At 42.5% G+C, this 13287-nt stretch overlaps 1 protein-coding gene across 1 annotated transcript; it reads right to left on the minus strand.

Annotated features, from left to right (window-relative positions):
* Positions 1-244: 244 nt before the first annotated feature.
* LOC129820770 (mid1-interacting protein 1-B-like) lies at positions 245-2341 on the minus strand. Its single transcript, XM_055877722.1, has one exon. The coding sequence runs from the start codon at positions 1517-1519 to the stop codon at positions 1043-1045; it is 477 nt and encodes a 158-aa protein (XP_055733697.1). The 5' UTR covers positions 1520-2341; the 3' UTR covers positions 245-1042.
* Positions 2342-13287: the final 10946 nt, after the last annotated feature.

Raw genomic sequence — 13287 nt, forward strand, 5'->3', positions numbered from 1 at the left:
TCAGTTGGAGGATGGTACAAACAGATGAAACGTTAGGGATATACCATATCAAACACTTGTTGAAATGTATTGGGGTCAGTTGGAGGATGATACAAACAGATGAAACGTTAGGGATATATCATATCAAACACCTGTTGAAATGTATTGGGGTCAGTTGGAGGATGGTAGCTGTTAGAAATATAGTTCTGTTTCACGACATTCTAGGTGATGTGTTGCTAAGCAAAGAACATAAATAACAAATTACTTTCAGTTATAAAAACAAGTTTATTTCTCCATACAAATATATTCAATACAAAACATAAAATAGTACATTAAATAAATGGTCTTATAGAGTTTCACCTCTCCATAATTACCATGGCAATAACACCATAATAACATGATCTCTTGGAATCCTTCATTATTTCAGAAGAACCATCTGTTGATTCCAGTTCAATGATCATATAGGGTAGCATTGGGATCATAGGCAAGAATCTGTCAAGCCTCCTCCATTTAGCTAAGCACATAATAAAGACACAATAGGAAGAAGTACAAAGCCTGTACAGACTATTTCACAAATTGGCATCATTAGACATGCTAAATCCTATGCGCATTTATCCCTTAATGGGATGTTCAAAATGTAGCCAAATGTCTGCGGTCATGCACTTCTTCAACCATGAAATATACAGCTCTCAAACATACAGTATGAGGTAATAAGTTATACATCAATATTAAATAAAAGTATAAATATGTATTATATGTATACCACTTGAGCTGAATGCATGGGTCACGGTTGAACACGGCTCATAAAACATAGACTGTGCGCAAAACCGAGTGCAAAACAGGGGGTAATGGAACCCAGGTGTACCACATTGCAGTTCAACCACAACATTACTTTGGATCAACAAAGGTTAAATATTACATCTGTTTTTTTCTTTCTCTCTCCATCTATTCAAAAGCATTTCATAAGTGATAGACTATTCATTTCAGTTCAACTCCTTTCCGCTAAATAATACAACATCGATCATCAGGGAATGCGGGATCGCTCGGGTCATTACGCTACACTTTAGTAGCATCCAACGCCGATCTCCTGCTTGTAGCGGTTGGTGAGAGTGTTGGCCTGTTGCGTCAGCTTGGACAGCACCCCGTGAAGCCCTGTCATGTGGAACTGGAACTGCTTTTGCAGGTTAACCTCGTCTTCCTCGGACGACACCTCCGATTCTTCTTCCTCGGAATCAATCCGAGAGCTGGGACCCCGGCTCTCCTTGAGCTTCTCGGCTTCCTCGGCGCGCATCACTCCCCACTCGATGTCGCAGCGGATGGACTTCAGGAGCTGGTAGTAGCTGTACATGTCGCCGTCCTCGATGTCGCTGTTTCCCGAGCTTTTGAGAGCGGCCATCTCCCTCTCTTCTTCCAGTGGGACGTCCCGCAGCAGGCTGGGCACCATCACCGTCTGGTCCATGTTGTTGACGGCTCCAATGAAGCGGTTCATGGAGTTGAACAGGGAGTTCTTCTGCAGGTGGGATTCTGAGATTTGCATCATTTTCTCTACTCTGTTGTTGATTCTCAAACTTATTTTTGAAATAAAAGCTGTAACTGTCAATCGGAGCTGGATAGTTTGTTTATCTATTTGTGCAACCCTTCTCTAATTATTTTCTAATCGCTTTGGAAAGGGGCCCCTTGATTGATGTGTTTTCGTGTCAGTGCAGCTTTCCGTGTTCCAAGCTGAGGGAGAGTTCGGCAGTTATCTTGTTTGTTCTTGTGCCTGTTCCTTTTCGTTTTTGTTCTGACTCTCTGGTCCTCGGTCGGATCTTTATAAAGCAGGTGGTTTCGTGTCCAAGGGCGTTCCCAGCAGCTCAGAACCTGTTTGTAAGGAGTGTTCTTCATCTACAGTTGTAACCGGACTCCAATGACCTATAATAGCACATGTTTTGCATGGTTTGCATGAAGGGGAGCGGCCTCCAAATAGAGATAGTAGTTAACCCCGACCCTGCCTGTGCCCAATAGCAAAGAAATGCATCTTCTGCAGACTAAATTATATTAGTTTCATTCGTTCAATGCCCTGCAGTAAAATGTGTTAAATGTATCCAATATCTATGTGCGCGCAATTGTCAGTGTGCCCATCAACCTCTGAAACGCATCACAATGGCAGGCTATGTATTCTCTGAAAACATTCACACATCAAGCACACTAAAAACTAATTATAGTTTGCCTTGCAATCAAATGCGAACTCCATTCCAACCTGGTCTCAGAACATTTCGTATTCATCTGTATTAACCCGAGACACTTCATTTGTATATGTTACGTTTTGTGTGGTATGTATTAATTTGTGGATGTCCAGCATTCAATTCTTATGCTATGTTACAAATTACAATTCGTATTATATGTAAAAAAAAAAATAATAATTGGAAAATGCCAAGGGATGCCAAGCTTCCCCCAACAATTGACCAAAAAAGTAGTAAAAAACAGATAGAATTATTTATCTTTAATCTCGCAGTGCTTCTTACATTTCATTCAATTCGCACGAGGCTGAATGTATCTCACCAGAGAAAGCATCCAAGTGAAGGAAACAGCGCCCCTCTGTCTCAGTATGTGTAGCTTATCTATCGAATGCTGTCTGGTCAAAATGAGTATGACATTGTTGCCGTCAGTAGCATTGAATTCAAGGGAAGCCAGCGAGCATTTGGCCTCCCTTGATAAAAAAGTATTAAATAATAGACAATCAGCATTGAGCTAAACAGAGTGAGCTCAACTGTGAATGGTCCTGGCCCACCCCAAAAAAGTGTAACGGAAAGTCAGTTTAGATTCGGCTTCAGACCAATCACATCAGAAGCCAAACATCATTGATGACATTGGCGTTTCTGTACAAATAAGGTGAGTCAACATGTTTTTCTACTTGTTTTTCTACACACACACACACATACACATCAGTACCATGGACAGACATATCATTTTGGTATCTTTTAGTTGTCACTGTATTAGACTAAGCATATGTGATTGGATGATGTTGAAATGTTGAAGTTGAAATGGTGCTGGAATAGTGGGAGCAGCGCCTGTTTTCTTTGCGACTTGTGGTAACTCTCCATGGTTCTAAATCAATGGTTGTTTAGTATTCAGAAAATGTCAGAAACATTACCTTCCTTGACCATGCTGTAGGTCAGTGGTTCCCAACCTTTTTTGGTAACTTCACCAGCAACTGAATGTTGCTTTGCCCGGATTACCCCTGAAGTACCCCCTCAATGTGCATTTTACTAGTAAGCTTATGGTCTCATGAGTCTTCTTAAGTACCCTCTGTGGATAGGCCAAGTACTCCCAGGTGTTCTTGTATCCCTGGTTGAGAACCACTGCTGTAGGTCATGTAACTGTTTGCTATAAGCAATATGTTTTGTGGATTTCACCGGACAAATGTTGCTCTCTATTTTTTTATTAAACAAATGTGTGGTTGAATTTATTCTGCCATTGTATCTTCTTATTTTATTGGCCTTATGCCTATATATCACAGTGTCAAGGCATATGAACAAACAGGTTGTAGATTAAACAACACAATTAACACAACAGATTGGTTGTAATATGTTTTTTTTTTGGGGGGGGGGGGCTTCGGCGAAATGCTGGATTCCAGATGATTAATTAACCCAATATATTTCACTTGACCCTTTATGAGAGACTTTCTAGTCCCCATGGGTTGTAATGTTGGGGTATAGGACAGAGTAAAGATCTGAAATCTATTCATCCATCTCCTGGATGAGTTATTTTCCAAACTCCGCTCAAATCATAGGCTTTATAGTCAACTGAAGTTTAAAAATAAAGTTATTCAATTGTATTTGGTATTTTATTAAGATCCCCCATTAGCTGTTGCGATAGCAGCAGCTACTCTTCCTGGGGTCCACACAAAACTTGAAAGATGACATAATACACAACATTAATGGACAAGAACAGCTCAAGGACAGAACCACATAATACATTTTTTTAAAGGCACACGTAGCCTACATATCAATACATACACACAAACTATGTAGGTCAAATAGAGGAGGGGCGTTGTGACCTGAGGTGTTGCTTTATCTGTTTTTTGATATCAGGTTTGCTGATTATTTGCGCAAAATGAGATGGAAGGGAGTTACATGCAATAATGGCTCTATATAATACTGTACGCTTTCTTGAATTTGTCCTGGACTTGGGGACTGTGAAAAGACCCTTGGTGGCATGTCTGATGGGATAAGTGTGTGCGTCAGAGCTGTGTGTATGCAAACAATTTGGAATTTTCAACACATTGTTTCTTATAAAAAGAAGAAAAGATGCAGTCAGTCTCTCCTCAACTCTTAGCCAAGAGAGACTGGCATGCAGACTGGCATTTGTATCAGCCCTCTGATTACATTGAAGAGCAAGACGTGCCACTCTGTTCGGTGCCGGCTGCAGCATAATTAGGGCTTTCCTTGCAGCACTCGACCACACGACTGGACAATAATCAAGATAAGACAAAACTAGAGCCTGCAGGAATTGCTTTTTGGAGTGTGGTGTCAAAAAAGCAGAGCATCGCTTTAATACGGGCATACCACTCCCCATCTTTACAACCATTGAATCTACCGTACCAGTCAAAAGTTTGGACACACCTACTCATTCAAGGGATTTTCTTTATTTTTACTATTTTCTACATTGTAGAATAGTGGTGAAGACATCAAAACTATGAAAAACACATATGGAATCATGTAGTAACCAACAAAGTGTTAAACAAATCAAAATACACTGCTCAAAAAAATAAAGGGAACACTTAAACAACACAATGTAACTCCAAGTCAATTACACTTCTGTGAAATCAAACTGTCCACTTAGGAAGCAACACTGATTGACAATAAATTTCACATGCTGTTGTGCAAATGGAATAGACAAAAGGTGGAAATTATAGGCCATTAGCAAGACACCCCCCAAAACAGGAGTGATTCTGCAGGTGGTGACCACAGACCACTTCTCAGTTCCTATGCTTCCTGGCTGATGTTTTGGTCACTTTTGAATGCTGGCGGTGCTCTCACTCTAGTGGTAGCATGAGACGGAGTCTACAACCCACACAAGTGGCTCAGGTAGTGCAGTTCATCCAGGATGGCACATCAATGCGAACTGTGGCAAAAAGGTTTGCTGTGTCTGTCAGCGTAGTGTCCAGAGCATGCAGGCGCTACCAGGAGACAGGCCAGAACATCAGGAGACGTGGAGGAGGCCGTAGGAGGGCAACAACCCAGCAGCAGGACCGCCACCTCCGCCTTAGTGCAAGGAGGTGCACTGCCAGAGCCCTGAAAAATGACCTCCAGCAGGCCACAAATGTGCATGTGTCAGCATATGGTCTCACAAGGGGTCTGAGGATCTCATCTCGGTACCTAATGGCAGTCAGGCTACCTCTGGCGAGCACATGGAGGGCTGTGCGGCCCCACAAAGAAATGCCACCCCACACCATGACTGACCCATCTCCAAACCGGTCATGCTGGAGGATGTTGCAGGCAGCAGAACGTTCTCCACGGCGTCTCCAGACTCTGTCATGTCTGTCACATGTGCTCATGTGCTCAGTGTGAACCTGCTTTCATCTGTGAAGAGCACAGGGCGCCAGTGGCGAATTTGCCAATCTTGGTGTTCTCTGGCAAATGCCAAACGTCCTGCACGGTGTTGGGCTGTAAGCACAACCCCCACCCGTGGACGTCGGGCCCTCATACCACCCTCATGGAGTCTGTTTCTGACCGTTTGAGCAGACACATGCACATTTGTGGCCTGCTGGAGGTCATTTTGCAGGGCGCTGGCAGTGCACCTCCTTGCACAAAGGCGGAGGTAGCGGTCCTGCTGCTGGGTTGTTGCCCTCCTACGGCCTCCTCCACGTCTCCTGATGTACTGGCCTGTCTCCTGGTAGCGCCTGCATGCTCTGGACACTACGCTGTCAGACACAGCAAACCTTTTTGCCACAGTTCGCATTGATGTGCCATCCTGGATGAACTGCACTACCTGAGCCACTTGTGTGGGTTGTAGACTCCGTCTCATGCTACCACTAGAGTGAGAACACCGCCAGCATTCAAAAGTGACCAAAACATCAGCCAGGAAGCATAGGAACTGAGAAGTGGTCTGTGAACACCACCTGCAGAATCACTCCTGTTTTGGGGGGTGTCTTGCTAATTGCCTATAATTTCCACCTTTTGTCTATTCCATTTGCACAACAGCATGTGAAATTTATTGTCAATCAGTGTTGCTTCCTAAGTGGACAGTTTGATTTCACAGAAGTGTGATTGACTTGGAGTTACATTGTGTTGTTTAAGTGTTCCCTTTATTTTTTTGAGCAGTGTATATTTGAGATTCTTCAAAGTAGCCACCCTTTACTTTGATGTCAGCTTTGCACACACTTGGCATTCTCTTAACCAGAATTCACCTGGAATGCTTTTCCAACAGTCTTGAAGGAGTTCCCATATATGCTGAGCACTTGTTGGCTGCTTTTCCTTCACTCTGCAGTCCAACTCATCCCAAACCATCTTAATTGGGTTGAGGTCGGGTGATTGGGGAGGCCAGGTAATCTTATGCAGCACTCCATCACTCTCCTCCATGGTCGAATAGCCCTTACACAGCCTCGAGGTGTGTTTTGGGTCATTGTCCTGTTGAAAAACAAATAACAACAAAATATCTCCAATTTGGACTCATGAGACCAAAGGACAGATTTCCACCAGTCTAATGTCCATTGCTCGTGTTTCTTGGCCCAAGCAAGTCTCTTCTTGTTATTGATGTCCTTTAGTAATGGTTTCTTAGCAGAAATTTGACCATGAAGGCCTGATTCACACAGTCTCCTGTGAACAGTTGTTGAGATGTGTCTGTTACTTGAACATTTATTTGGGCTGTAAACTGAGGTGCAGTTAACTCTCATGAACTTATCCTCTGCAGCAGAGGTAACTCTTGAGTGTTCCTTTCCTGTGGCGGTCCTCATGAGAGCCAGTTTCATCATAGCGCTTGATGGTTTTTGCAACTGGACTTGAAGAAACTTTCAAAGTTCTTGAAATGTTCCGGATTGACTGACCTTCATGTCTTAAAGTAATTATCGACTGTCGTTAATCTTTTCTTATTTGAGCTGGTCTTGCCATAACATGGACTTGGTCTTTTACCAAATAGGGCTATCTTCTGTTTAGCACCCCTACCTTGTCACAAAGCAACTGATTGGCTCAAATGCATTATGAAGGAAAGACATTTCACAAATGAACTTTTAACAAGGCACACCTGTTAATTGAAATGCATTCTAGGTGACTACCTCATGGAGCTGGTTGAGAGAATGCCAAAAGTGTGCAAAGCTGTCATCAAGGCATAGGATGGCTACTTTGAAGAATCTCAAATATTACATCTATTTTAATTTGTTTAACACTTTTTTGGTTACTAAATTATTACATGTGTTATTTCATAGTTTTTATTTATTCACTATTATTCTACAATGTAGAATATAGTCAAAATTCATAAAAACCCTTGTATGAGTAGGTGTCTCCAAACTTCTGTCTGGTAGTGTGTATGTTTTGACCATGACAGTTTACAATCTAAGGTAACAATCTAATGGCATTTTCCCTTAAATACGGTATATCTATCAGCTGCTCTGCATGACATGATCAGATTAGGCCTACTGGAAGTTATTACAGCTAAAGCCAAACTGTTGCAATAAACCTTTTGCCCTTACCACTGAAAGACTGATGAGAACAGCTGAAACTTTCCACACCCCCCTGTAGGCCTATAGTTTCTCGTCAACAGGGGGAGTCACCAGAGACGCTGATGAGGGTTGCCCTGCGTATAGAGGACTCACTGACATGGTAAACAAAACACTACAACAAGCAGGCGAAAATGATCCAGCCCAGCCAGTCTGAAAGCTGACAAACACTTATGGTAAACCACTGGGACGATCAACACATGAGACGAGTTCACACTGTGAGTTAACATGACAGAAATAGCAAACAACATGTTTTGAGTCACTACACAGTTATTATTCCTTACGACCTGGATGCTGAATCATTGTGACCATAGCCAAATAGATTAATTAGGCCTATTCCATGTATGGTAAACCTTGACATTTTGTAAGTCTACATGGTGAGTGTTCTTATATTGTTGATTGAGTAGCTATATTTATCACGATTCTGCACCCCACTCTTTAGACTCATAAAACAAATCAATCAATCAAGAAGAAGTTGGTCAAAGCAGTCACACCAAACAATGACTCATTCCAGATAGTGAACATTCAGTAGAAATGATTTGACCAGATAGCAATAGAAGTACAAATAGAAATATGAGTATACACACACACACACGTTCTAATCCTAACCCTTACCATAACCCTAACCTTAAGCCTAACCCAAATCCTAAACTTATCCACCAACCCCTTACCCTAATTCTCACATTAATTCTAACCCCTACACTTAAATTAGCCTTGTCCTCATGGGGACGTGGGACATTTTCCTTGTTTTACTATTCTTGTGGGGACTTTGGGGGGATTTTAGGTGTTCTGAATAACGCATCTGAGAATGGGTGGAATGTCAACGTTGATCACAAAACCTGCTTGGTCAGTCTCTCTGTCTCACCCTCCCGTCCGCCCTCCCTCCTGCTCTCCTCCTTAGCCTCCCCTCCCGATCTCTGCTAGCCTTCCCGTTCTTTTCTAATTATTTCTCTCTCGATGACTCTCTCTTTCTCTCTCTCTAACGATTTGTCTTTTACATTCTGCCCCCTTCCCACTCTGCTTTCTTTCATCCATCTCTCTATCTCCCTTCTCTCTCCCCTCTTTTCTCTCTCAAGGTGAAAAAGCCTTTAAGGGACATCCATGTGTTAGGGTAGCCTAGAGATGCAGTATGTACACATGTACATGTGTAGAAGTAGAACACACACACATACACATATGCACAAACACACACACACACACACACACACACACACACACACACACACACACACACACACACACACACACACACACACATACACACACACACACACACACACACACACACACACACTCTATGGGCGGTGTGTTGTGTCTTCACTCAGAATCAGGGGAATGGCAGCTATGTGGAGCCTGCTGGAATGTTGTCTCCAGGCTACCCATCAACACAACAACACTCCCAACAGGAGAGGGAGAGAGGGATGGATGGAGGGAGGAGGGAGGGAGGGAGGGGAAGATGGGAGTGGTGAACTGAGTTTCACCCCCACAGGTGTCTAGAAATCTCTTCAGCTCTCTGTCAGCTCTATGACTGGCAAACACACACACGCACACGCACACGCACACGCACACGCACACACACACGCACACGCACACGCACACGCACACGCACACACACACACACTCTATCCGTTTTGTCTTGATGTGACCTACAAAACAATCTATTAATATCCTGAGAACATTCTCTTACAATGTTCTCTCACAGTCAAAACCAGGAACTAGATTGAAATGTCCCCTTCCTTTATGTTGTGAGAAAGCTTTGTATTAGCTGGCACACTTGTGAGTGGTGTCAATGTGTGAATTTATGGCATGCCTGTAGATTACAGGATACATGCCTTGGTTGCATGTGAAGGGCTCAACTCCCACTGATTACAGCTGGTGTCATCATCCCACAGGCTGAGAGCGATGGTGAGAGAGCAGTAGCGGTGCGTTTTGTAAAATCACTGGAGAAGCCAAGCCAGAAAAAAAGCCATATTTCAACCTATGTGTTGTGATAATTGCGTTGTTCGTTCTATAACCTGTTAGTTCATATGCCTTGCGACTGTGATATATATAGGCCTAAGGCCGAGACAATAAGAAGGTATAAATTAGAATAAATAAGCAGAATAAATTAAACCACACATTTGTTTCATCACAAAACTGGAGAGCAACCTCTGTCCGATGAAGTCCACAAAGCATATTGGTAAAGGGGGATACCTAGTCAGTTGTACAACTGAATACATTCAACTGAAATGTGTCTTCCGCATTTAACCCAACCCCTCTGAATCAGAGAGGTGTGGGGGCTGTCTTAATCGACATCCACGTCTTCGGCGCCTGGGGAACGGTGGGTTAAATTCCTTGCTCATGGAACAAACAGTTACATGACCTACAGCAGGTCAATCAAGTTAATGTTTCCAACATTTTCAGACTTCTAGACAACTATTGATTTAAAACCACAGAGAGTTACCCGCAAGTCACAAAGAAAACAGGAGCTGCCTCCACTATTCCAGCACCATTTCAACTTCAACATTTCTACATCATCAACTCACCTATGTTTAGTCTAAGACAGTGACAACTAAAAGATACCAAAAACGATTTATTGCAATCAGCTAAATATGATGTGGCTGTCCATGGTTCTGATTTCGGTGTGTGTGTGTGTGTGTGTGTGTGTGTGTGTGTGTGTGTGTGTGTGTGTGTGTGTGTGTGTGTGTGTGTGTGTGTGTGTGTGTGTGTGTGTGTGTGTGTGTGTGTGTGTGTGTGTGTGTGTGTGTGTGTGTGTGCATTCGTGAAAGTATAAAAAACATGTTGACTCACCCTACTTGTAGAGAAAGCAAATGCGATCCTCCTCTCATGTTAACGAAACGTTCTACACTGGGCGCTGTTTCGCTCTCTCTTTTTCCTTTTATGGTGAGATACTTTCAGCCTCTTACGAATTGAAGGGAAATTGTGAAACAGATAGACGAAAGATACATTTTCTCTCTTTTCTTGGTCAAGTTTTGCTGGAATCCTGGCTTACCTTGGCATCCAAGAATACACGTTACTGTAGATAGAGTAGGTTGTCCTCACTGTTTTCTGGTAGCAGCTAGCACAAACAGCAGCCCAATAAATCCATATTGTTTGGCTTTATGGACAATTTGTTAACTGAAATAAAGAAAATAAAACATTCCTTAACACCAAATAATAACATGGCAAACCTGACATATAAGCATAACAACTTAGAAATAAATATGTTAACTTACATAACAGTAGCCAAGCTAGAAAATAATATCATAGAACAGCAGTAGCTTGCGTTAGCTCATAACTGTAAAAATAATGCCACAAACTTTAAACAATAAATGTATTTCATTGTATTATATATAACGATGTTATGATAATTACAATACTATTCTTGCAAATGGCATAAATTAAGATAGCTAGAGGAAAATAAAGTAAATGTAACGATTTCTGTTTTGACAATGTAGCAAGCTCTGTTTGATGGTTCACAGAGCTGTTTGTTTATGTCGGTCATCATAATAACCACATGCCCCGAGGCTGCCTGCTAGCAAGGAATCTCTTGTTCTACTTACTAAGAAAAACATTGGGTCTATGACATAGAGGGACAGCGGAGAGAGATACAGGAGAGAGAGGTAGAGAGAGAGAGAGAGAGAGCAAAAGAGAGATAGAGAGGGAGCGAGCATCAGAAGAAAGAAAATGGAAGAGAGTACATTTACTGTTTATCCTCAGACAGAACCCCCAAAATGTTTTGTTTGGAGGAGGAAGTCAAATTGGGAAATCCCAATTTAAACCTTGTAAAATCAGAACCCTCCTCAAACTTACTGGCACAACTGCCTTGCTCTCTTCTCTCTGTGTGTGTGTGTGTGTGTGTGCGCAGTAACGGTGTCACGGCCGTCGAAAGAAGTGGACCAAAGTGCAGCGTGGTGAGCGTACACTTTCTTTTATTTTAGTAAATGTCGCCAACAAAACAAGAAACGAAAAAACAACCGTGAAGCTTACAGGGCTATAGTGCCTCTAACAAAGATAACTACCCACAATCACAGGTGGGAAAAAGGGCTGCCTAATTATGATTCCCAGAGACAACAATAGACTGCTGTCCCTGATTGAGAACCATACCCGGCCAAAACATAGAAACACAAATCATAGAAATAAAGAACATAGAATGCCCACCCAAATCACACCCTGACCAAACCAAATAGAGACATAAAAAGGCTCTCTACGGTCAGGGCGTGACAAACGGTGCATTCCCTCTTCACGAATGACAGAACACATAATACCCCCCACCCACTAAGCCACGCAGCGAGGGGTTGGCTCGGTGCCAAGAGCTGACGCCACGCATGTTCCATTAGAGACGCACTGCCATGCTGATATGCCAGTGATTTGCGTAACGAGATAAGAACTTCTCGGTTAGCTGTCTCCCTGCGTAACGGCCTCCTCATCTCTCCCTGTTCCACACCACAGCTAGACAGTCAGTTCTGGAGAGACTCGCAGTGTTCTGCTGCTGTCATGAAGTAGACTAGAACAGAGGAGGCCTGTAGTGCTTTGTGTTTTTCTAGCCTGTAGAGAAAGCAGGGGCCGGAGTCATTACAGTAAAGGCCCTCAGAGCACATAGAATAACTCTGGTGGTGTGACTTCCTAATGTGTAACCTTTATTTTTATTTGACCTTTATTTAACTAGGTAAGTCAGTTAAAAACAAATTCTTATTTACAATGACGGCCGACACCGGCCAAACCCGGACAACGCTGGGCCAATTGTGTACCGCCGTTTGGGACTCCCAATCACAGCCAGTTGTGATACAGCCTGGATTTGAACCAGGGTGTCTGTAGTGACCACTCTAGCACTGAGATGCAGTGCCTTAGACCGCAGTGCCACTCGGGTAGCTGGAGATCTACACCGCTCGGTCATTCATGCACCTTCATGTTGTTACAGTTCGTACTGATACCTAAGCACCATCTTGTTGTTAGTCAACAACTACGTACTGGCTAACACCAGTAAGTAGTGTCACCTCATATTTTTGACTTTAAAGGTTCAATGCAGCCGTTTTTAACTCAATATCAAATAACTTTTGGGTAACAATTAAGTACCTTACTGTGATTGTTTTCAATTAAAATTGTAAAAAATAAACAAAAATAGCTTCTTAGCAAAGAGCAGTTTCTCAAGGAAGAATTTTTCTAGGACTGTTTGGGAGTGGTCTGAGTGGGGAGGGGAAAATTGAAAAGTAGCTGTTATTGGCAGAGCTTTGGAACTCTATTTCTTATTGGTCTGTTAACTAATTTACCGACTGGCGTTGTCACCAGGCAGGCCACAACTCCCTCCCACCAAAACAGGCTGAAATTTCTGGCAGCCTTTTTAAACAGCTCTTACACTAAAAGGGCATTATCATAATTTTTTACAATTTCACAGTATTATTCCAACCACATAGTGTGGAAATATATATATATAACACAGGTAACCATGTTTTTGATTGCACTGGGCCTTTTTTACCTTGAAAAAACCTCTGTGGTCTATGAACTCAAAGATACTTCACTCCAAATAAAATATATTTGCTTCAAAATTACACTACTTTCCTCTAAATAAAGTATATTTGCTTCAATGTGGATACAAATGTAAAAATATGTTTCTCTTGTCTGACCCCTGCCTT

The sequence above is a fragment of the Salvelinus fontinalis genome, chromosome 23 (assembly GCF_029448725.1).
Source record: "Salvelinus fontinalis isolate EN_2023a chromosome 23, ASM2944872v1, whole genome shotgun sequence".
Lineage (NCBI taxonomy): Eukaryota > Metazoa > Chordata > Actinopteri > Salmoniformes > Salmonidae > Salvelinus > Salvelinus fontinalis.

Coding starts and splice junctions, on each gene's coding strand:
- LOC129820770 (XM_055877722.1), bottom strand. CDS start 1,519: ATGATGCAAATCTCAGAATCCCACCTGCAGAAGAACTCCCTGTTCAAC.